The 25,231-nt window shown below is 38.0% G+C and overlaps 1 protein-coding gene and 1 non-coding gene across 2 annotated transcripts; both read right to left on the bottom strand.

The window, feature by feature from the left end:
* Positions 1-964: 964 nt before the first annotated feature.
* Positions 965-1,070, bottom strand: LOC122277884. The gene has a single exon (XR_006229192.1). It is a non-coding gene; the product is annotated as a small nucleolar RNA R71 (small nucleolar RNA).
* A 20,108-nt stretch (positions 1,071-21,178) lies between these two features.
* On the bottom strand, positions 21,179-21,954 carry LOC122276928. The gene is made up of 3 exons (XM_043086817.1): positions 21,700-21,954; positions 21,398-21,607; positions 21,179-21,277 (listed from the first exon to the last, which is right to left on the bottom strand). The coding sequence occupies exons 1-3, from the start codon at positions 21,763-21,765 to the stop codon at positions 21,179-21,181; spliced, it is 375 nt and encodes a 124-aa protein (XP_042942751.1). The 5' UTR covers positions 21,766-21,954.
* Between the last annotated feature and the right edge of the window lie 3,277 nt (positions 21,955-25,231).

Below are 25,231 nucleotides of genomic sequence, written 5' to 3'. Positions count from 1 at the left end.
CAAATTCATCCTACATTTTGTATAAACTCAGCACACGTAGTCCATTCTATTTTCTTAGTAAATTACACCGAACTCACTCAACAAAGGAAAATCTATTTGTCTATTTTCTTTTTCTGTTACTTTGCATTCAAACTTTTGCTTGATTGATTATGTTGATATAGTTGTCCTTGTGGAAAAGACCTTGGAACTCCCTTTAAATTTTAAATATGCTTTTATAATTGGAAGCATCATTTGGTGAGTATCAAGTTTTTGGCTCTGTCGCCAGGGACAACTGGTGAAACAGAGTTTCTCTTGCAAAGAAAAAAAGAGATAGAAGTTGTACAAAGAAATCTATGCACCTCTTCACAGATTAGGTAACAGTTCTTACCCTTTACTAATTGATTTTGTGACTATTTGTTTTTCTTTTCCTTTTTGCTTTTACACTTGTTCTTTTCCCTTTGTAAGAATGCATGTCTGTTTGGACTAGAGACCAAGCATCACAATTAGTTAGGTTTGAATCATTTTCATCTATGGAGTTTGCATCCATATATTTTGAGTCATCATCTAAGAATCTAAGTAACATGGAGGAAAATGAGCATCAGGAAGTCATGAATCAAAACAAGACATTGAGAGAGTACTTACAGCTTGTTAGGACTAATCCCCCTTCTTGCATCATTCAACCTTTAAATGCAAATAACTTTAATTTTAAACCTGAGGTAATTCCCTTGATCTGTCACTTGCATGGAATGGAATCTGAAAAATCCCTATTTGCATATTAAGGAGTTTGAAGTATTTGCATATTAAAGAGTTTGAAGAGGTGTGCTCTACAGATACTAAGGAAGTAATAAGGTTGAAACTGTTTCCCTTTTCTCTTAAGGATAAAGCTAAAACATGGCTGAATTCTTTCAGGCCTAAGTCCATAAGAACTTGGCAAGAAATGCAAACTGAGTTTCTTAAAATGTTTCTTCTCATGCATAGAACAAATGCCCTAAAAAGGCCGATTATGAATTTTGGGCAAAAAGATAGTGAAACCTTTTATCAATGTTGGGAAATGTTTAAAGACATGTTGAATGCTTGTCCTCATCATGGTTATAAATATTGGAGAGTTATTAGTTTTTTCTATAAAGGGTTGCAACCCAAAATGAGGCAGTTTGTTGAAACCCTATGCAATGGTGAGTTCTTAACAAGGAACCAAAAGAAGCTTTTGAATATTTTGATTATTTAGCCGAGAATTCCCAGTTATGGGATGTCTTTGATTTTGGGGATAGGTTTGAAAAATTTGAAGAGCATAACTAGGGGTGGGAAATATAACCTTAAGAAAGTTGATGATTTGCATGCTAGGATAGCTTTGATTTTCAAGAAATTAGAGTCTATTGAACTAAAAAAAGTTAATGAAATGCATGCTGTACCTCACACTTCTGAGAAGTGTGGAATTTGTGAGAAGTAGGGGCATAATACCAATGCATGCCCCACCATACCTGCGTTTAAGGAGGTATTACTAGATCAACCTAATGTTGTTAACATTGATTGCTAAGAATTATTTAGGGCCATTTTTTAACACGTACAATGCAGGTTGGAAAAACCACCCTACCTTTAGTTGGAGAAATGACCAACAAACCTCCTCCACAGCACCAGCTCCTTACAAGCTTATACAGCACCACCTCAAGGACCTACCCAATACCCCAACAAACCCCGTTTCATTTAGAAAAAGAACTTGGAGGAATCCATATAGCAGCTCATTGTTAACCTCCAACAATTCATGCAAGGACAAGCTACCATTAACAACCAAAACTCCAAAGCCATAAATGACATAAGAGGGACACTCACCAAAGTGAGCACTTCTTTGAGTGCCCAGGAGAAAGGAAAGTTTCCAGCCCAACCACAACCTAACCCTTAAGGACAGTAGCCCTAAAGCATGGTAGAGGGAGCTAATGTGAAGGCTGTTAAAGCCATCCCAACCTTAAGGAGTGGTAAGATTTTGGATATACCTGACCCTGGCACTGGTAACTCAGGTAAGGACATTAACTCCCAACCAAATGGAGAGTTAAGTGCTGAGAACCCTGAAACTCCTACTTGTATTATACCTACTCCATTTTCTCAAAGATTGATTTCCTTGCATAAACAAAGACAAAGTTCTAAGATTTTGGAAATTTTCAAACAAGTTAGAATAAACATTCTTCTTTTGGATGCCATCAAACAAATCCCTGCTTATGCAAAGTTTTTGAAAGATTTGTGTACTGTCAAAAGAAAGCTAAATGTTCAAATAAAAGCTTTTCTCACTGAACAAGTCAGTGCCATCATTCAAAATCACACACCCCTTAAATAAAAAGATCCTGGCTCACCCACTATTTCTTGCACTATAGGAAATTAAAAAATTGGTCAGGCTTTGCTAGATTTAGGTTCAGGGGTAAATCTGCTACCCTTTAGTATGTATGAGTAGCTAGGATTGGGTGAGTTAAAACCTACCTCCATAATTTTGAAATTGGCTGACAGGTCCATAAAAATCCCTAAGGGAGTTGTAGATATTGTATTAATGCAAGTAGAATTATTTTACTATCCTATAGACTTTGCGGTATTGGATATGAAACTGATTGCTCAGACTAATGTTTCTTCCACACCAGTGATTTTAGGAAGGCCCTTTTTAGCAACTTCTAATGCCATTATAAATTGTAGGAGTGAGGTTTTAAAATTGAGTTTTGGCAACATGACTTTGGAATTGAACATCTTTAACCTATGCAAGGAACCTCAAGAACTGGAGGAGGTGCAAGAAGTCAATGCTTTGGAAACAATTCTTTCTGAAGACTTTTTGTTTAATAATGATTCTTTTGAGAACTTTTTGATAAATGATGCTAATGATGTCTCTACTGTTTTTGTTGTAGGAAGTCCAAGTGATACCTAGTGGAGTCCTAACTTTGAACATTTGCCCCTCATTTCAGAGTCAACTAGGCCCTTAAGTGAAGAAATTCTAACACTGGAGTTAAAAACCCTGCCAAAAGAGTTGAAGTATGCTTATTTGGGGCCTAAGAACTCTTCCTCAGTTGTAATTTCATCTCAACTCACTGCTGAGCAAGAGGGTAAGCTACTTGAGGTGCTAGTACAGTACAAGGTTGGCATTGGGTGGACCATTGATAACATGAAATGTATAAACCCCCTGACTTATTCTTATAGAATTTATTTAGAGGAAATGGTTAAACCTTCTAGGGAGATGCAAAGGAGATTAAATCCTACACTAAAGGAAGTGTTAAAAAAGAAGTCCTGAAATTGTTAGATATATGTATTATTTACCCTATAGTAGATAGTCAATGAGTAAGTCCCATTCAAGTGGTGCCAAAAAAATCTGGTGTCATTGTAGTAAAAAATGACAAAGGGGAATTAATACCTACTAAAATGACAATTGGTTGGAGGATGTGCATAGACTATAGGAAGCTGAATGCAGCTTCCAGAAAAGACCATTTTCCTCTCCTTTCCCTGACCAAATCTTAGAAAAGGTGGCTAGGCATAAGTTTTATTGTTTTCTAGATGGCTATTCTAGGTACTATCAAATTGAAATTTCCCCTAAATACCAAGAAAAGACCACCTTTACTTGCCCTTTTGGGACCTTTGCCTTTAAAAGAATGCTTTTTGCCCTTGCAATGCCCCTACCACTTTTCAGAGATGTATGTTGAGCATTTTCAGTGACTTAATTGATGACATAGTTGAAGTCTTTATGGATGACTTCTCAGTATTTGGAAAAAACTTTTGATTCATGTTTAACTAACCTTAAAGTTGTTTTGGCCAGTTTTGAAGAAAAGCAGCTATTGTTAAACTAGGAAAAGTGTCATTTTGTGATACAACAAGGGATAGTCCTTGGGCACATCGTGTCTGCAAGGGGTATTAAGGTTGACAAAGCTAAGGTGGAACTGATTTCAAACGTGCCTGTGCCTAAAAGTGTAAAAGACATTAAATCCTTTTTAAGCCATGATGGTTTTTATAGGAGATTCATTAGAAATCTTAGTTTATTCTCGAAACCCCTATGCCATTTATTGATGCATGATGTTAATTTTACATGGACTGAGAGTGCTTTTACCCAGTTAAAAATGTTTCCCACTACTGCTCCCATAATCGAACGTCCTGATTGGACATTACCTTTTAAAATAATATGTGATGCTAGTGATTTTGCTGTTGGGGTTGCACTGGGCCAGAGAAAAAATAAATTGCCTTATGTTTTATACTATGCTAGCAAAACTTTGAATAATGCTAAGAAAAATCACTATACTACAAAGAAGGAATTGTTGGCTATAGTGTTTGCATTAGAAAAGTTTAGGGCTTATTAGCTTGGTTCTCCTATCATTATCTTTACTGACCATGTTGTACTTAAATTTTTGTTAACTAAGAAGGATGCAAAACCAAGGCTCATCTGATGGATTCTTTTTCTACGAGAGTTCAACATAACAATAAAGGATAAGAAGGGGGGTGGAAAATATTGTGTTAGACCACCCATCTTGACTTACATTGAACTCAACTGTTCAAATTCCTTCAATTTCTGAATTTTTTCCTAATGAGCAGTTATTTTCAGTCCAAGTATTACTTTGGTATGTTGACTTAGTACATTTTTTGGTGACAGGTCAAACCCCAAGCCCACTAGATAGCTTAGGACATCAGAAGAATGAAACCTGAGGCTAAGTTTTTCTTTTACGATGATTCTTACCTTTTTAAATATTGCTCTGGCCAAATAATTAGGAAATGGATTCCTAATGATGAGTTTTTTGCCATTCTTATCTTTTGTCATTCTGAGACTAGTAGTGGGCACTTTTCAACCCACAAAATTGTGGTAAAAGGTTTATAAAGTGGGTTTTATTGGCTAACCATGTTCAAGGACACTTACATCTTTTATAAATCTTGTGAACCTTGTAAAAAACTTGGGGGGATTACTGAAAGAAATGTGATGCCAATGCAACCCATTCTAGTTTTAGAAATCTTTGATCGTTGGGGTATAGACTTTATGGGATCATTTCCCTCATCGTTTGGGTATCTCTACATTTTGCTTGCTGTTGACTACGTTTCTAAATGAGTTGAAGCCATACCTTCAAGAAATTGTGACCATCATATTGTTTTAAAACTTCTCAAAGAAAATATTTTTGCAAGGTTTGGTATGCCTAAAGCCATAATTAGTAGTAATGGGACCCATTTTTGCAATAAACCTTTTGTTGTTTTGATGAAAAAAATTTGGGATTCATCATAAGGTTTTCACACCTTATCATCCTTAGACCAATGGTCAAGCTAAACTAACCAATAGAGAGATAAAACATATTCTTGAGAAAACTGTTAACCCTAATAAGAAGGACTAGTATGTGAGGTTGTCTGGTGCACTTTGGGTATCTAGAACTGCTTATAAAACAATTCTGGGAATGTCACCATACAGGTTGGTGTATGGCAAGGCATGTCATTTGCTTGTGGAGTTAGTTCATAGAGCCTACTGGGCCATTAAACAGTTTAATTTTTACACTAACCAAGCTAGTTTAACAAGGAAATTGCATATTGCTGAACTGGAGGAACTTAGAAGGGATGCCTATGAAAATTCTAATTGTCTAAGGAGCGTATGAAACATTTTTATGACAAACATATCCAAAGGAAGCCCTTCCACCGAGACCAGTAGGTGCTGCTATACAATTCTCGACTTCTTTTATTTTCAGGAAAACCGAAACCTCAATGGAGAGTCCATACTTGGTAAAATCTATTTCTCCTCATGGAGCTGTGGAACTCCTTAACCCTAAGAATGGAAACACTTTTAAAGTAAATGGTTAGAGACTCAAACCATTTCTATCATCATTCTCACCTAAAGAAACCACCTTGCATTTTCTTGACCCCATTGCAGTTTTGGTTAATTAGTGTTTTCCATTACATGCTTTTGTTTATACTGTTGTTTTTTGGTTGTTTTTTTTTTCTATCCATTTTTCTTTAATCTTCACCTTCACTCAGCTATTACTCCCCTTACACACTCCTAATGCTGTTATTTCTTATTCCGATTCTCCTAATTCTTCTGTATCATTGAGGACAATGTTAGTTTTAAGTTGGGGTTGGGGATTTAACTAGTCTACATGTAGTTAATCTTAATGTTGCATACCATAATGAACCACCAGAAGCATTGTCAATATGGCGCCCTAGACTCCTACATGTGAAAATGTGGGAATCGTGATACCAGGATGATGACAGCACATGTCACACACCCCAAACGCTAAGTGCTTAGTGTGAACATGCAAACAGTGTACAATAATAATTGCAGCGGAGAAATAAAATAGTCAACTAAGTACCATAATTTGTATATACAGAACCATTAAAATAAAAGCCCAAAATACAAAGCTAAAAATGGGAAACAAATCACATGATCAACAAACAACTACAACTCATTCCTTTAGGGGAGCCGATCCCTCAAGCTCAACATCATCCTCTGCATCAAAATCTACGATTTTATAAAATGGAATCATAGGGTAGGAATACCATAGTGAGATTATGAATCTCGGTAAGTAATTAACCAAACAATCCAAGAGATAAAAATATATTAAAACAACCAACATGTATAAATGCACATGATAAAACATGCATGAGACCAAAACCATCATTTTTTTCCAAAAAAGACCATTTTTCCAAATGCAAGCCAAAAATCCCATTTGGCTCAAAACACATCCATTTAAAACACCAACTGCCATTTTCTCAGAAAATATCCCAATTATAAATCCACAATTTTCCTAGAAAATGTTCTACATATATCCACTTATTACGCATGTACCATGGTCTTCTCTAGGGGTCATCCGCATACCCTAGCTCCCTTTGTCACACCACGGGTAATGACCGTGCGTGTGTCTTCGTAATGAGTGATGCCCAGCTCCATGCGTAGGGAGTTCAGGACCAAACATCATCTAGCCCTTGCCAGCAGAGGGGCCAAAGAGTCTGAACAATAGCATTACCATCTCGTCCAATCCCGTTGTTACCCAACGACAACTCATGGGACATTAGTCGGTTTTATATGCTCCCGAGTGACCAGAGGAGCTCCATCAAGATAATGCCCCATCTCAACTTGGGGTTGTGATATATATGCACCCACCAAAAATAATTTCTCACCATGGAACCTAGTTTTCAATCACGACACATGACAAAACACATCACAGACAAAGCACCAAACAAACATAATAAATAAATATGCAAATGCATGCAGACAGTTTTTGGATGAGATGGCATAGTAGACATAAGACAAAATAAATCAATACAACAGTCACAAAGTGTTAAATTTCACAAACCAACTCCACAAGTAAACCCATCCTCCAACCCGGCAGCCCAACATCTGACAAAAACTACATTTATTTTCCCAACACTCCACAAACCCCAGGCCCATCACAACCAATAGATTGCAAAAACAAATTAGTGTAAAAATAAATTTAAATCTCAAGAAAATTCTTTGAAAAATTAATTATAACGATGAAAAGGAAAACTCTGGAAGATCAAAGGTGCACAAGACTATGGGTGATGCCAGAGGTGATGGAGTAGTGGTGGAGTAGTGCTTTTCAAGTGGCTGGCCGTGGGTTTCAAAGCATGGAAAATGGAGAGGGAGCTAAAGGGGTGGTCGTGGCTGGGCATGGAGGGGCTTAAGGAGGTCGGTGAAGAAGATGGTAGCGGCTGGAGGTCATGGGTGGCGGATCTAGGCACGAGGTGGGGAAACTCGTGTAAGGCTAGAGGCCATTTGGGACTACCTTGGGCTACGCGAGGGAGGGAGAAAGTGCTAGGGGGTTCGTGGAGCTCAGTGGTGGCTTGAGGAGGTGGGTGGCGCCATGGCAGCGCTGGGTTGCGGTGAGAATGGGGGACCTATGAGGGGAAACCCATTTCAAGTTGAGGCAAATGAGGGAGAAAGGTTCCTGTGGGAGGTTAGGTTTGTGGAGGGAAGGGTCGTCAGCATGCTACGAGGGCTAGGTTGAGGTGAGGTGGTGGTGAGGCTTAGAGGAGAGGGAGATTGATGGAGAGAAACCTCTGGATTTTAGGCTGGCTACCACGGGAGAAGAGAGGCTTGCAGGGGTGGAGATAGGTGTGGGGGAGGTTGCCAGCGTGAGCTGCACCGACGGGTGGTGGCGATCCAACTAGGTCGCGACAGAGCTGGGCAGCACAAGGAGGAAGGGCTACAGGGAAGGGGGTTGCATGCGTGAGCTGAGGGGGAGGGAGGAGAGAGAGGGAAAAGGGAAAGTGAGGGGAAAAAGGCTAGGGGTTTGGTCTTGAAAGGATCTCTTATTCTTGACCTATTGTAGACTCACAGCACAATAGGACCTTGAAATAATCAAGGATGCCAAAAAGTCTTGAAATGAAAGAGGATGTCAATATAGTGAGGGGTTTATTCTTCTAGTGGTTTAATTTGAGTATGAATGTTTGTTTAGATTTAAGTGTTAATGTCTTGATTGATTTAACATGAGCAGATGCACCTAGGACCAACAACTTGATGGTCGAGGAAACCTTAACCTTGAATCCCTAGCGTTTACTTTCTTAACTATTTCAGTCTTGGTTTTAAAGTTTTAAAACTATTTTTTTCCCTATCAACCCACTTTTTGAGAATTAAAGTTGCAGATCTAGGTTTTTCATGTCAACAAGAATTAATGTTTCTCGAGTAATTACAACCCCTCATTTCTAATGACAAATCACAAATTCACCCTACATTTTGTATAAACTCAGTGCACATAGTCCATTCTATTTTCTCAGTAAATTACACCAAACTCACTCAACAAAGGAAAGTCTATTTGTATATATTCTTTTTCTGTTAATCTGCATGCAAACTTTTGCTTGCTTGATTATGTTGATATGGTTGTCCCTATGGAAATGACCTTGGAAGCTCACTTTACATTTTAAATTTGTTTTTATACTTGGAAGCATCATTTGGTGAGTACCAATGACCCCACAATTTTGAGTTTTTCTATATTGTAATTTTTTCAGCCGTGTGAAATCTTTATCCACGCACTGAACATCCCGAGTATTAGATGGCCTGTCTAGATGGACCACATGCCAAAGTATACAATTCACTTGAGGTTTCTTCTGAAATATCACCATATTTTGATACAACCTACCAACATATAATGTGACGCCCCCAAATCCCCACGTACGGACACGGGGAAATCGAGACGTCTGGATGGTGACATCACGAGTCACCACCCTATCGACGAGTGCCAAGTGTGTATAAAAGCAACAAATGTGCACGAAAAAATACGCAGCGGATAGCAAAAGTCTCATAACTAAGTACCAGAATTTTTCTTAGTTTAATACAAAACTGTTCAAAACATACATATTAAAATATTACAAACTACAAATATTATTCAAATCCAACAACAAGACATTAACTTCCACTCAATACTCCGACGGAGCCGCAACTTCGGGCTCAGCCTCCTCCTCTTCTTCTTCAATCTCTGCACCAAAATCTACAGTACCAAAAACGGTGCCGCAGGTAGGTAAAATCCAAACACCACTAGATAAAAACATATTAAAACTCAAACAATATGCATGAAAGAATGCCAATGCACATGACCTGTAAATCACATATTTTCCACGCACGCCAAAAACCCATTTGGCCCAAAAATATATCACTTTCCAACTCACGCCAAAAGTCTCATTTGGCTCATATCCAACTCATACCAATATCTAAATGAGCGATGCCCAGTTTCGCGCCCCGCGCGTTCATAGCCAAGCATCCTCTAGCCCTCTCCAGCAAAGGGCCACGGAGTCGGTACGTAGAGCGTTACCATCCCGCTCGCTCCTGTTGTCGCCCAGCAACAAGTCAGGGGACATCACTCAGTATATTACGTTCCCAAGTGAACAGAGGAACTCCACCAAGATAATACCCCATCTCGACTTGGGGTCGTGATACACACGCACCCGAAAATCCATTTATGCCAATAAAACAGGATTTTCTCAATTAAATAAAACGTGCATGCACCATGTAAACGCAACCTCTATGTACAAAACAACCAACCAATCACAAATCAATAAATCAAGCAACTCCGTCCTCAATCCATTCGACCCCTGAACTCCTCGGACTCAGTCTGGAATCAACCAACCAGCCAGATAATTTATTGTAAGAGCAAAATATATTTAAATCTAAAAGTAGAGTTTGAAAAATACTTATAGCGCTATATGGTATTTTTTGAAAGCTCGTGGCGTTGCAAACGGGGGAGGAAAATCAACGTAACAGTGTAATTTACACTGTTGCCCTGGGTAATAAATTATCCACTTTCGAACGGGGATAAATCAAGACACAAAATTGATAGGAAATGGCCTTGAGATGTTTATGAAGGTAAAGGAAGTGAGTTTTGGCCGTGGGTGGTGGTGGAAACGGCGGAGGAAGGCCAACAAGGGGCTGAACGGAGTTGAGCTTGTGGGAGCTGCTCTGGCAATGGATCGAGGCTGAAATTAGGTGGGTTAGGTCGGCAAGAGGTAGGGGAAGAAGCTGTGAAGAGGTGGTGGCAGGAGGTGGAATGACGGCATCGAAAAAGCTCAAAAATGGTGTGGCTTGGAGGAGCTCGTGGCGGCTAACGGTGGCTCGGATGGAGGTGAAACTTGGAGGGGATGTTTACCGGTGGGAGAGGAAGAAAATTGGGTGGGTGATGTCAGCCACGTCACTGGTGAGCGGCGACAGAGAGGGAAGGAGGGCTGGTGCCGTGACTTCCAGCCTTGTGTGGCTGCTAACGGCTAGACGAATGGCCCTAAAAATTGGTGGGGGTGATCACCGATGGGAGGGGAAGGTTTTGGTGGGGGTGGTGTACTGCACGGCGGCGAACTGGGCGGCCGAAGGGTCGGCGATGGTAAGGGAAGAAAGGGGCGTTCGGGCGTGCGGGGAGAGAAGAGAAAAAGAAGAAGAAAAAGAAAGAAAGAAGAAGGAAAAAAAAGGGAAAAGGAAAAAAGAAAAAGGGAAAAAGAAAAAAAGAGAAAAGAAAAGAAATGAGGTCCAATCCTCAATCCGGAATCCAAAAACTGATCTGCCGAAAATAATATTAAAAACATAAAACAACTAAAATAAATCAAACACAACATCAAATAAATTAAAACCAAATTAAAATACAATAATTTAAAATAAAAGAACCAATATAATATATTAATTAAATTAAAAACACTCCTTCAGTGAAAATATACGTAAAAACGGGTCATCACATATAAATTTTATTCCCGTCATATCAATGTTAGATAGCAAAAAAATATATTTTATTGGTATGAAATTCATAGATACTAAGACATTTTTTAGTAATACCATTTGTTCAAACCATAAGGCAAACTTTTCTTCGTGTTTCTTTTCTACGTCAGTTATACCGGCCAGGCGAAGTAATTGTATATGTTCGCTACGCATGTTCAAGTTAACAATTAATAATAATCAACTTTTATTATATTCCTTGACTTTAAATTTATTTTGATATGCACAGATCACTAACCTCAAGTAGTTGTTAATCTCTACGCAGTTATTCAATACATACCATTTGGTTCTATCAAACTCTCGTCCACATAAGTCATAGCCCCTTGTGCGCCTATGAGATGTACGGTTCGAGAAAATACAAAAAATAATGAATTAACTCTCATTTGTCCACCTTCATAATTTCGGTCCAGTCTCGTGAATCTAGTATCAACTCCACGGAAATACATGAAACAAAATGTATGCCATTAATTATCAATGTATGATTTTGCAATCAAACCTTTTGAACAAGCATTATTCCCCATAAATTGCTTAAGTTTTTTCAAAAATTGTTCAATAGGATACATCCATCTATACTAGACTAGGCCAGCAACTAAACTTCACAAGATAGGTGAACAGCCAAATGAACCATTACATCAAAGAATGAAGGTGGATACAAACTCTCTAATTTGCACAATATCATTGCAATGTCAGCTTCCATCTTTACTAATGCATCAACTTTCAATGTTTTACTGCAAATGTCTCTGAAAAATTCTCCTAATTTGGTAAGAGCTGAATGAACATCTCGAGTAAGGTTTCCACGCCCACCAACTAGCAACAAATCTTGCAAAAACACATGACAGTTAGGACTTTTTAAACCAGTTACCTTTCAATCATGGGTTCACACATATCTAGACATGTTTGAAGCATAGCCATCAGCCAATTTGATTGTCATGAACCACTCACAAAATTTTTTTGTCTCATCATTTGACAGTGTATACTAACCAAGAGGCATATAACCTGATGACCCAATATTATCTTGTAAATTCAATTCCTTTCTTATCCCCAACTCCTTTAAATCTTTACGAAAGTTAACTGTATCTTATGTCTTCCCTTCTATTGACATCAGAGTGCCCAATATACTCTCACATATATTTTTCTTAATGTACATAACAGCTAGATTACGACGAAGTGTTAAGATAGACTAGTATGGCAACTTAAAGAAGATTTTTTTTTTTTTGTCCAATTCAACTCCACTGCTCGTCATTTCTCTTTTGACCTCTTGCATCCTTCTCAAATTTATTTTCTGAAACATCCAGTATAGTATATAATAGTATATAACATATAATATATAATATAATAGTATATAATAGTTTACTTATATAGTATATAGTATACTAGTATAGTTATATACTTATATAACTATATAGTATATAACATTATATTTAGTAGTATCTAATAGTATACTTATATAGTTTATATTGTTATATTATATTAGGTTTAAAGTATATTATAATATTATATTATTATTATATTATACTATTATATAGCATACTAGTATTTCCAAAACACTAATTGCGTTTGAATGGAATCAAAGCTGTTCAAACTCTAATTAGCCAAACAAACATTTTAGAGTTTGAATTAGAAACTTTATGTTCGAATGTAAAAAACTCTATTCGAACAAATTATTTATATAGTAAAAACATTCGAAATGGAGAAATACTCGTTCAAACGAGACTACTTGATACAAAATACCTAGTTCAAATGTCAAACGATTTCTACTCATACCAACTCTGCCATTCAAAAACCATACCTCCGCCGCACGCTACCAACTCTGCCGTCTAAGAGGTATGGTCCTCTCACACTCCCATTTTAGTGTGTATGAATGATCCAAAAATGATGGTTGAAAGGGGGTCGGATTTTGAATCCAATCCAACCTGTTTTTGGTGTTTTCCGGCCTCGACACACAATGTTTGGCCTTCGGAATGATAGGCTTCACTCCATGTTAATTTGGACCGATTAAAACCAAGGATTCTTGATTTGCACATTCAGTCTTGAGTTGAGTCAGCCATGAATTTCATGGTTGATAGCATTCGAATGGCCTCAAACCTGTTCGAGTGCCAATTATTCAAATAGGCATTTTAGCAGTCGAATGAGAAACATCACGTTCGAATGCTAAAAATTGAGCTACCATTTCATTCAAATAGGTTTGGCTCCCTGTTTGAACGACACATTTATGTATTCCAAAGCTCATAGGATTTATAATGTTTGAACAATATATTGTTATGCTCGAATGAGTAGTAAGCATTTGAACGTGTTAGAATGTTGTTCGAATGGTTATAAACAATTCCACATGCCTTGTTTGAATGGTATTATTTCCATTTGAACAAGGTACATGTCTGTTTGAACAGAATAGTTCCTGTTCGAATGAAATTGTTTCTAATATGAGCATCATAGTAATATAATTAGAATTTTTGAATTTATTTATTTATATATGTTACATATTTGTTTTAAGAACATTGAACTAGTGGCATCCAGTGGAAGAAAATATGGGGGAGAGAGCAAACCTAGCGATGAAGATAGTGAGGCTGGTTAGTATTGGTCAAGCAGAAGATCATTATAGAAGACTTCCTCGATTTTGTGTGGAATGGTCAAAGCCTATTTTCTATTATCAGCAATAGAGGATGGGGCCCAATTTGTCTGTGAGGGGTGTGGCCTATCCAAACATGGTCACTGACTTTTACTGGGCCATGGGTCAGATGGAGGCTAATGAGGAGTCATTCTCATTCACTATTCAGGGAGTGACCACTACTATATCACCAAACATTATCGCTGATTTTATTGGGATCCCACGGGAGATTGGTGCATACCCTACACAAAAATTGGCAACAGGGACAAATGGTGATAATTCCATCTAGGATGAGGCTCCATGATAAATGGTCAATTATGCGATATTAATACTCTTAAATATCTTGAGTTAAAAGTGATTTATGAGTTAAAATAAGAGTATTAATTAGATAATATGACTTAATTTTATCTGACATGCAAAATAAGATATTACCCCTAATTAAACATAGATGCATGCATCATGTTGTGGGCTGACTAATGCTTAAGTAAAACTTATATTTGAATCTTGGTCGGTGTCGAGGAATAAAGTTCATTGTTTACATAGTCGAAAAAAATTTATGAAGATATAAAATGGAGGCAAGCATCCTTAATGGGTCTAAGCATTTCCAAACTACTTAAGCCCACGTAAAAAATGAAAATGATTTAATTTAAAAACTAAGTGAAAGAAATAAATGAAGGGAAGACCACAAAAGCTGCAAGGGAGTAACGGACGAAATGTAGCAGAGGCACGCATCACGCACGGACAGACATCACGCCGAAGGAGAGCCAATCACGCATGGACAACAGATCACGATCACCTGGAGATCATGCCCGCACGCTGGACACTCACGCACGGAAAGGGAAAGCAAGGGGCAAATGGGAATTTCAATTTACTTGTTTTTGGACGTTAATGCAGACCTTAGGCGGCTTCTTTCAATTTTTTTTTTTTTCTCTCCCATTTTGTTTTCGTTAGGCGGTAGCAGAGTAGTAGTTCTTGTTTTTCCTTTCCAGACCTGTTCGGCGTCTGCTTTTTTTTGAGGATTTATTTTTTGTCTCACCTTTCCTTCCAGACCAGGGCGGCGTCTTTCATTATTATTGTTTTTCGTTTTAGGAGTTTTTAGATTGTTTTTTTCTTTTGTTTCCGAGTTTTAGTTCTTAGTTCAGACGGCACTTTCATTTTTAGTTCTATTTTTCGTTTGGAGCGGAACTGATTTTTTTCCTTGCTTTACATTTAGCTTCTTTTTTTTTTTTTTCTTTCCAGTTTTTCCTTTCGTTCAGACCCTTGGAGCGGCTGGTCATTATTTCTTTCGTTAGTCTTTTATGTTTACGGACGGACGAAAGCTGAGGCTCTTGCTTGTTTTGAGTTTTGAGTTTTTTTCTTTCCCCTTAGTTTTTTTTTTTTTCGTTCCAGACGGAAGCTCAAGCTCTCACTTTTTATTTTGTTCTGTTTCATTTTTTTTTTCATTTACGGTGGTCTTCTTCAGTTTGTCTTTACTTTCCAGAGTTTACTTGTTGGAAGGCGGCTGGGATTCATTTTCATTTTCTGCAGTTTTCGTTTGAGGGAGACTGACGGAACTCTCTATTTTTTTAGTTTTTATTCTTCGTTTCTTTTGCAGTGTGTGGTTGTTCGGTTGGAAGTCGGTGGAGGCTCTCTCTCTCCCTCCGGTTTTTCTTTTTTTTTTTTCGTTCTTAGTTTTTTTTTTTTCGTTAGTCCATAGGACTGGGTCGGTTTCATTTGATTTATTTTCTATTTTTTTCGTTTGGGCGGCGTCTGCTCCATCTTTTTGCTTTCCGTGGCCTTTTTTTTTTTCGTTCATTCGGTTTCAGTTTTACTTTTTATTTTTTTTTGATATTGGGAATTGGGGAGGGGGATCGAACCCAAGACCTCTCTTATGGAGGTTGGGTCTCATGCTATCTGAGCCACATGCTCTTGGCAGTTTTATTTTACTTTAGTTGTCCTGCTTGTAGCATCAGTTATTCTCTCTCCTAGGATTTATCTCATTTAGTTTATTCTCAGATTTTATTCTATTTGGCATTTTGTTTTTCATACAACGACTCGTAATGCACTACAACAGAAAGCATTTTTTCAAAGCGCCGGCAAAACTACAAAAATCGCCGCTATATCTATATAGCAGCGATTATCTACTCGCCGGACAATCGCCGATATTATTTAGCCATTTCTTCTATACGGCAGAGAAGCTCAAAAATCGCCGTCTAATACATGCTCTTTACTGACGATTTTATAATCGCCGGAATATAATTTCAAAAATATAAAAGTAAATGCCGGCGTTTGAAAAATCACTGGTAAATAACATACCGGCGTTTGTGAGGTCGCTGGTAATTTATTAAGCGGCGTTTCATAAATCACCGGAAATTTATTTACCGGCGTTTAGGAAATCGCTGGTAAGTTTATTCACCAGCGTTTTGGAAATCGCTGGAAAGTTATAATGCGGCGTTTCATCAATCGCTGGAATATGATTAGCCGGCGTTTTATTAATCGCTGGTAATTTATTAACCGGCGATTGATGAAACGCCGGGTGAACTATTTACCGGCGTTGATTAAATCGCTGGTAATTAATTACTCGGCGATTTAATCAACCCCGGTAAATAGCAACACTGCCATTAAATTAGGTTCCAGCGTTTTCCCCATCGCCGGTAATTATTTGTATAACGGCCATATCATTATATTCCAGCGATTTGAAACTCGCCGGAGTTGGAATTAACAGCATTTTTTTATAATTTTTTTTATGGTGTTTTTTGGCGGCGATTGAAAAATCGCTGGAAAATCCTAAGAATTCTAAATTTTAATAACCCAATATTCCTACATGGGTCTCATTTAAATGAGACCAATGAGTTCTCATTTAAATGAAACCCAGTAAGAATATTGGGTCTCATCTTTCACCCATGCATTAATCATGAAGATCAAATGCCAATGCCCATCATTCGTCCAAATGTACCTGATTGACATCAGTAGCTAATTAATTATCCATACATCAACAAATTTGGAATATATCAATATTCAAGTAAAGTCGTCAACGAGACCAAAGTCATATATATTTTCACACTGGGTGGTGCATTATACTGTCATATCAAGTACAAGCTGAGCTACTGATTATGTGAAGAGAGAATAATCACTAATATTTGATACATGTTCAAGCCTCTACTACATCCAAAATCAAAGAGCTACCAAGTTGTGCTTGTTGGTGTCTTCAGTGCACGCCAATGAACATCACTAGTACAGAAGTTTTGAAGAGTGTTCCCATCTGTTTAAAATTACCATAACAGAGACAAACTCATGAGCACCCTATATGACATATATAGTTCATTCTTAATTTGGAAATAGCATGTACAAATTATTTAAATATCGATAAGTTGGAATGTGACTCTACAATAATTCCATATATCGATAAATATTCCTAAAACTCCGTCATAAAACCATATTGGGATGGAAGTACCTCAGGCACCTCAGAACTCTTACATACTTTCAATAGTTCACACCACAACAAAAGCCTCATTCACTAATATTTGTTGCACTTGTTCCTTGCACTCCTTGTAATATCATAAAATCAGTACACACTCATCCTAAGGAAGTCACTACAATGTTATGTTGCAGGAAGAACTCTCAAACCCCTATTGGTGCAAACACTCTGATGTTAACCTACCCCGGAATTACATTAAATTAGTGATGAGTTGCATGAATGAAGATTTGTGTGCTCCTTCAAGGCTAAAGTAAGAGAGACCAGCCCATAAAAACATCTAATAAATCATTCCAACAACAATCTAAAAACTGTTCTAAGATATTTCCTTAAATTATCTTACAAGCATCTCAACAACTCAAATCTTTAGTTAACTAAACGAACCCTAAACTGCACATTCCTACCAAAAAGGTGGACTTGGAGGTCCACATTATTATGATAATTGAGGTTAGCTGAAACCTGAAACACACCATCATGGAATGGAGGAAAACCTTGATGAAGTCTCACCTTATCGTGGCTGAGAATGCGTCGCCCAGCATGAAAATCGCTGCTGTCAAAGACATGACAGCATCTGTCCAGCCACCCAATCTGTTTCTGCAGATCTTGATTGTTCCTGGTCATGGTACGCAAAAGCTACAATAGACAGCAAATCATTCTCTTTTTATGATTCATAGTCGCCAAATTTGTAAATGCTGCACTTCCGTGTAGATTCCATCTCCAAGAATTTACACGGAAACTTCTGGCATGCCAAACAAGTATAGGCTGAAACATTTTAAGTCATCTCAGAAGAAGATTAAAGAGTCAAGAAAATGTGCCCATAAACATAATGTCAGTGTTCGCATTTGCATATGCGATGTATTCATATGCATATGTGTGTGTGCCCGCCAATATACAAGAACACTCCGCCTGTGAGATATTTAATTTTATAATTTTTTTTTACCACACAGCTGTAGTTGGTAAAAATGTTTTTTTTTTTTACACGGGTAAATCAGTATATTAATAAATGTATAGACAAGTGCCAAGTTCAGTACAAAGAATGTCCTAGCTACGTAAAAGCAATATAGACCAAAGCACTCAAAAGTATCATTGATCAACAATTGGTTTGAAGTCAAAGGCTGTTGAATACTATCTTAAAAAAAAATAGCTTGGAAAAAAAAGTCTAAATAAATATAAAGAATTTAGGGAATTTAAATCAAGAACTAGGCATAGCCCAAGTATACAGAAAGTAAACAACCGAGAACACCTAGTTACACTTAGGCGCTACAGATGGATACAAGGAATACACATGAATATTATCTAAAAAAAGACCCACAAAATTCGCAACAAAATCTCAATGGTAACCTCTAAAAATCCCAGTTTGCATAGACAGCTTTCAGAAAGGTTTCAACAGCTCCCAACACATACCCAATAACCACAAGCAAATGAAAGCACCAAGTCAACGACTAAATTGTATTCATAAAATAGGCAAAGTGATCAAAAGTAGAACAATTATTGCATTCCCAAACTCCATTCTTCTCAAGGATGTCAACTGTCAACCAGAGGAATCATGGTGTTATCACTTCTAAGTTCATAGAATACACTCACAGAGCTCCTGAAACTGCATTGCCAAGGAAAAACATAGTCCAATGCTAACTCCAACTTCTGGACCAAGGGGACGACCAATGAGACAGTAAGGTCCCCCACCCTAAAAGCAAAGTAAATAAACTAAGATCACTTGGCATTAATTTGAACATGACCTATCTTTTCAAAGCCCTTCAAAACAATTATAAAGAATAATACTCAACCGACCTCAGGAATCAACAGACATTTAGGGAACAAGTTTCATAAAATTTAAACACAGAGTCTAATACGTTCCATGACAATTGAAATCATTATACTTGAACCAGCTCACTGCTGAAAACTGGGGACCCGGCTAGATAATGTATGAGGCAGAAATCTGATTCTGCCAAATAATCCTCAAACGGTAGATAATGAGACGGGCACGTGAAGTCATGAGTTTTAGGGAAGATGAAACTCCTAAAACTAGCATCCTTGGTCAACTACGGTTATATCTCATCAAGAATCTGAATTAAATCTAAGTTTCAGATTAGCAAAAATAATATTCATTAAAATCATTATTGTGTGCCTAAATCCTACAACTTTAAGAAACATTTCAAAATCTGATATGTATCTCTAACCGAGAACTTGGATTGTCACATTCAAGGGGAAAACAAACCGGACACAGGTAATGAGGCAATATGAAAAGCCAAAGTTAAATTCTATGCTGACTCGACATTAGATTTTCCTCTCTATTATGTAAAAATCTGACAACCTTACCCAAATGATGCTCCTCCCAAGTCACTTGAGATGGTACTGCAAAAAACAATTAAAAAAGAAGCTTCAATATCATTGATCAACATCTAACAATGATATTAAAAATAGAAATCAAACTTTACTCGTAATACCCATTGAAACAGTAAATTAACAGCAACCATCAGGTTTCACAATGACTAAAGGTGAAATAATAACAAATATAACTGGCTATGCCTATTTACTTGTCTTAGTATAAATTTCTTATAAATTTTTCTAGCATATAAAAAAGGGCTATAAAGAAATCTGCATTACCTATTTTATTTGTCTTAAATTGAGTTCTAGGAAATATCTATAAGGAAAGGGCTAGACCAACAAATAAACGTAAAATTATATTACCCTGCATGCAAATTCATATGTAAATCCTTAAAACTAGGGCTGTGGCCAACTCGGCCAAGTTTATTTGAAGATTATTGTGAGTACTTACCTGTTGGTTTTGAAGTCCTTTGCAATTGCCATTGAAACAATGAACCGGAACCAGATGACATATATATCAAATAGTAATGAAGTGTTAACCATTTGCTCAAAAATCTCTAATGATCCAGTTGTCGGGCTTAAACTTCCCCAATATCCCCAGTGTTGGCATATACCCCTTACTATATATATATAGTAATATATATATATACATATATATATATATATTACTTACTGCCCAGCTGTCTTTTTGACTAACAAAAAAGCACCCAAAATGCCAAAAAACACTTGACCCCCCCTTATGGGTCGGGGGTATCATTACACTGAGTCTGGCGATATGACTCAGTGAATGTGGGATGATCCTTAAAGAACGCTTGCAGAAGCCTGTCAGTTTGAATCGCATGCTCCCTAAGAGCCCTCACCTCTGATCTCACCTCATCCAGCTGACTCTTATAGTCTTCGGCATCTTTCTTATGTTGTTCAGCATCTTTCTTGTATCTTTCAATCTCTGACTGGTAGCATTGCATTTTAACTTGGTCACGTTGTCTACTTGACTCGGTGATGACCATCTCCCCAAGTCCTCGTGCATATCCAGGTCGATGTCCGAGGACCTCCCTAAAGACCGTCGCTGCTGCCTCACCACTTCGTTCCTCTGGTTCTAGGCCATCCAATCTACCTTGCATCTCCTTCTGCACAAATGCAAAATAACGATGATTAACAATCGTTAACAACCTTATGCTCTTATTTATTATTATCAGAAATAAACATAGATCAAGTAGCCAAGACTATAAGTACTAGTACTACTGTACATTTGCAAAGTACTAGTGTGATACTCACGTAAGTATCTTCAGTAGCATCTGTCACGAACTTATTCTTTTTCTTCGACCAGCGTGTCTCCTTATAGAAGTCCACCAAATTTCCATTCTCAGCGCGCTACATGTGTTACATATGGGGAATAGGTAAATATGTTTGAAGTTCAAAAAATTAATTTATTGTGGTTGCCATTTGCAAATTAATCTCAATGAGGTTGAAATGAGACCTCAAACCAATCAATAAGGAAAAACATATCATCTGCAAAAAAGGGAATCTAGTTTCAACGGAGTAGGATGCCAATATTTATTGTGGCGTATGAGTTTAGAATTTCCCGGAAAGTGTATTGAAGTGTATTGATTTATATAGGGCGGCATCCTCATACCTTTTGCTCAAGTATCTGGACGAATGATTTACGTCCTACTGTGTGATTAATTGTTTGCTTCTTTCTGTTCTCCCGGTTCTGAGATGACATTTTCTGCGATGCACGCATGAATGCCTTGTTAGCAATAATATACAACCGGATTTGCCTCAACTATATTGCTCCACTATTTAATGGAAGGATTTATGGTAATTAATAGTTTGAGAGCATATATACCTTAAAGGCATCACTGCCCCACCTGCCACACAACTTCACCCATACAAGTGGGTCCACCATGCTTGTGCCATTAGCTAAAGCTTCTTCATGGCTTCCAAAGGATTGGTAAATCTTGTGCAAGTCATGATGGAAAGAGTTGAAGCGCTTACGAAGTGCCTTTGTCACCGTCAACCGGTGGTTTTCCCTTTCCCAGTCTAACACAAAGTCAGCCTACAATAATCGGTGAATTAGTATTTGTGCTACAGTTATACTATATAACACACTTCCATGGTAACATTTCACTACTAATGATTAAAACTTACCCGAACACGGTCAATTAGCTCCTCTTTCATCGCTTGTGGGACATCAGTCCATCGGGCATAACTCATGTCACAATATTGTTTCACAATCCATGCTACTCATGTTGTGAACATAGGGGCATGATCACAACAAGGGGCAGTCTCACCATCATTTATCTTTAAAAGTACTTTCCCATTCTTTCGCACCTTCTCAAACTCAATGCATCGAGCGGGCCCACGTTTTCGTTTCCTTTGTTGCTGCGTTAGTACGGGCTCCGTGGGGCCGTCTGCCTCTGTATTGCAAAATTCAGATAATTAGTGTATGTAATTATAAATTATCTAAACTCTTACAAATGGGTTTAATATGTCAATGCATTAAACATGTATATGAAAAACACCCACCAGTTTGGGGTAGAACCTCGTCTTCCAATCTTGGGGCTTCTCTAGTAGGTGATTGTTCCCGCACAGGTGACGGTTCTTGAATAGGCGCTGGTGTGGGAATTGGGTTGGTGGATGGTGGGGGGCTTGGGGGCTGTGTGGAATCATCCGAGGACTCTTGATTACACTCCTCAGGGCTATGATATGAGGAGATTTTTGCTCCCCGTGGTCGGTTGTGGCGAGCCGAGTACGGTACATGGCGCCTTGCCCGAATACCCCGGATTCTCCCTCCCCTTCTAGAACTGGGTCCCGCTCGATCACCTGCATGTGTATGGGTTATGAGGATTGTAATAAAAATCAATCTCATTCCACAAAATAATCTGAAAATCACAGACATGGTTCGAATAACTCCAAATATCCTACATTTTTAATTACTTTTGGCAAGAAAATCCCTTAAATTATGATCATACTATAGACAAATGAATAACTTCTCGATCATTAATAGTTACCTTGATAATTCCACGGCCTCCTCATGCCTCCAGCTTCAAGATGGGATTGCATGATAATGTGTAAAGCCAAGAAGATGACAACACAGTTTTGTTTTCTTGTAACCTGACCAATAATAATATGATACACATTATAAGTCAAACAAGTTTATTATGTATTAAATATAAGAAAACATAAATGTTATCTTCAACATATTAGTTCATTCCTAGAATTAAAACATTCGATACTTGATGGTTTAAAGCAAGTGCTTAGAAATTGGTATTGCATACAGAATAACCATTGTGCTGTCTGTGTACTAGCACCAATTTGAAGCTGGTAAATGAATGTACCAACCTCAACTCATGTGAAGTTTCTAGCTTTTGATTATAAATCTGACATAGACTCTTCGTCTGTTGATAGGTCATCCTCATCTGAATATTCCCCCTCACTATCCGCATTTCCCGAACCAGACGTAAGCATGTCATCATTAATAAACCTGGATGAAGAGTTGCATTGACCATCACTAGCCATGACTTCTCGTGCATCAATATGGCTAGGGGGTATATCAAGCCTATCAAGTGGAGTTGACACTGGATTTTCATCATTACTCTGCACTGGTTCATAATAATGTGATGACTCATTTTCTTGATCGGCCTCATTAATACTTGAATCGCCATCATTAATATCTTCTATAGTAGTCGACACTGACGGAATGTTGTATACATTCCTATTTGTATAGTTCTGCACAACACCCCAATTCCCTTTCGCCCTTAAATCTCTTATGTAGAAACATTGATCTGCCTGACTCGCCAACACGAATGGTTCATCCTTATACCAAGTCCTGTTCATGTTGACACTAATCATATGGTCATCCACCCGAACCCCTCGTTTTTTATCACCAACGTCAAACCAATCACATTGAAATAGGTACACCCGACGCCACTCCATGTAGCGTAACTCTATGATATTATTAATAACACCGTAAAAGTCGGCATTATTTGTATCCTCGTCCCCAGTCACCAACACCCCAGAATTTTGCGTACGACGGCAAAGTTCACGCTGCTTCGTATGAAACTGTTTTTCATTTATTATGCTTGCAGCATATGATGCAACCCAACGATCAGGCCTGCAAGCTAACGCATAAAGATCATCGGACACATCATGTGGATTCTTGATACGATGTTCTTGGATCTATACCAAAATTGTTGAAAATTCACAATGTGATTAGTTGTCATCGTTAAAAAACATATCGAGGAAACATGTTTGTTTTCAGTACGTAGATAAGGTTGGAAAATAACTTACACGGTGCTTGAACCACGTTGGAAAGTCAGTTTGATGCGTGCGATCGATGCAATTTGTAAATTGCACCTTACATTTCTCGTAGTGTTCCCTACATATGGAGCACAGAATCGCAAAGCAAAATATTGAATGTTATGGGCATTGCATGTATAAAATTTTGTATATGGAGAAATAGAAGTAGATGATCAAGGAAATTAGTTGATTCTTACTGTATATAGGGTCCAATCTCCGGGCAATTGTTGAGCACATACCAGATGGCTGCCTTAAAGAGTTTGTCTTCTAATTGCACATTAGAAGCTATACCCAAGGGACGGACCTTCTGGTTGAAAATTTTGAATCCATCTATAGTTTCCTCTTCATCAGCATCAATGTTTCGGTCTGCTCGATTGAACCTCGTCTCAACATCTTGGAGGTACATGGAGCAAAATGTCAGGCATTCAGTGTGAATGTAGGCCTCGGCTATTGAACCTTCTGGCCGGGCTTTATTCTTAACATACCGCTTGAATTTTCTGAGATATCTCTCAAATGGGTACATCCACCTATATTGTACTGGACCCCCAAGTATGGCCTCACGGGGCAAATGAACAGCTAGGTGGACCATGACATCGAAAAATGATGGAGGGAATATCATCTCCAGTTTGCATAGAATGGTTACGATATCAGTTTGGAGCTGTGATAGGCGATTGACATCCAGTGTTCGAGCTCACAACTCTTTGAAGAAAGTGCTAAGTTCAGTCAAAGCCAAGGCAATGTCACTTCTTAAAAACCCCCCAGCAGCAATTGGGAGTAGTCTATGAAGGAAAACGTGACAGTCGTGGCTTTTCATCCCACTGATTTTGCCATCACGTAGAGAAACACAGTTCGAGATATTAGAAGAGAACCCATCTGGGAATTTGATATCGGACAGCCACTCACAAAATTTATTCCTTTCATCTCCGAGTAATGTGTACAGTGCATGTGGCATTGTTACATGATCACCTTCACGCCTCAAATGTAATTCTTTTCTATAGCCCAAAGACTCAAGATCACGTCTTGAATTGATATTATCCTTAGTTTTTCCTGGAGTGTTCGTTAAAGTGAATAAGGTGTTTTCGGCAATATTCTTCTCTATATGCATAACATCTAAATTATGCCGAAGTCGAAGTGTTGACCAATAAGGTAATGTGAAGAATATGCTAGACTTTGTCCAGTTAAGCTCTTCAGCAGTACGTTTTCTCTTCCTACGAGATTTGCCAAATTGAACATCCCCAATCATCTGCAATTGACCTAGAATATCGTATCCTCCTATATCCCTTGGTGGCATACGATGATCTTCCTTGCCATTGAACAACCCTTTCCTCCTTCGCCACATGTGATCTAGCGGTAAAAACGGCGGTGTCCCATATAACAATGT

This window comes from Carya illinoinensis, chromosome 9 (genome assembly GCF_018687715.1).
Source record: "Carya illinoinensis cultivar Pawnee chromosome 9, C.illinoinensisPawnee_v1, whole genome shotgun sequence".
NCBI classification, from domain to species: Eukaryota; Viridiplantae; Streptophyta; class Magnoliopsida; order Fagales; family Juglandaceae; genus Carya; species Carya illinoinensis.
The sequence above is the reverse complement of the archived record's forward strand: the minus strand, read 5'-3'. Positions and strand labels throughout refer to the sequence as shown.

Coding starts and splice junctions, on each gene's coding strand:
- LOC122276928 (XM_043086817.1), bottom strand. CDS start 21,765: ATGAGTTATGCCCGATGGACTGATGTCCCACAAGCGATGAAAGAGGAG. Junction 21,608..21,699: donor AGCTAATTGACCGTGTTCGG/GTAAGTTTTAAT, acceptor CGATTATTGTAG/GCTGACTTTGTGTTAGACTG. Junction 21,278..21,397: donor GGGGCAGTGATGCCTTTAAG/GTATATATGCTC, acceptor CGTGCATCGCAG/AAAATGTCATCTCAGAACCG.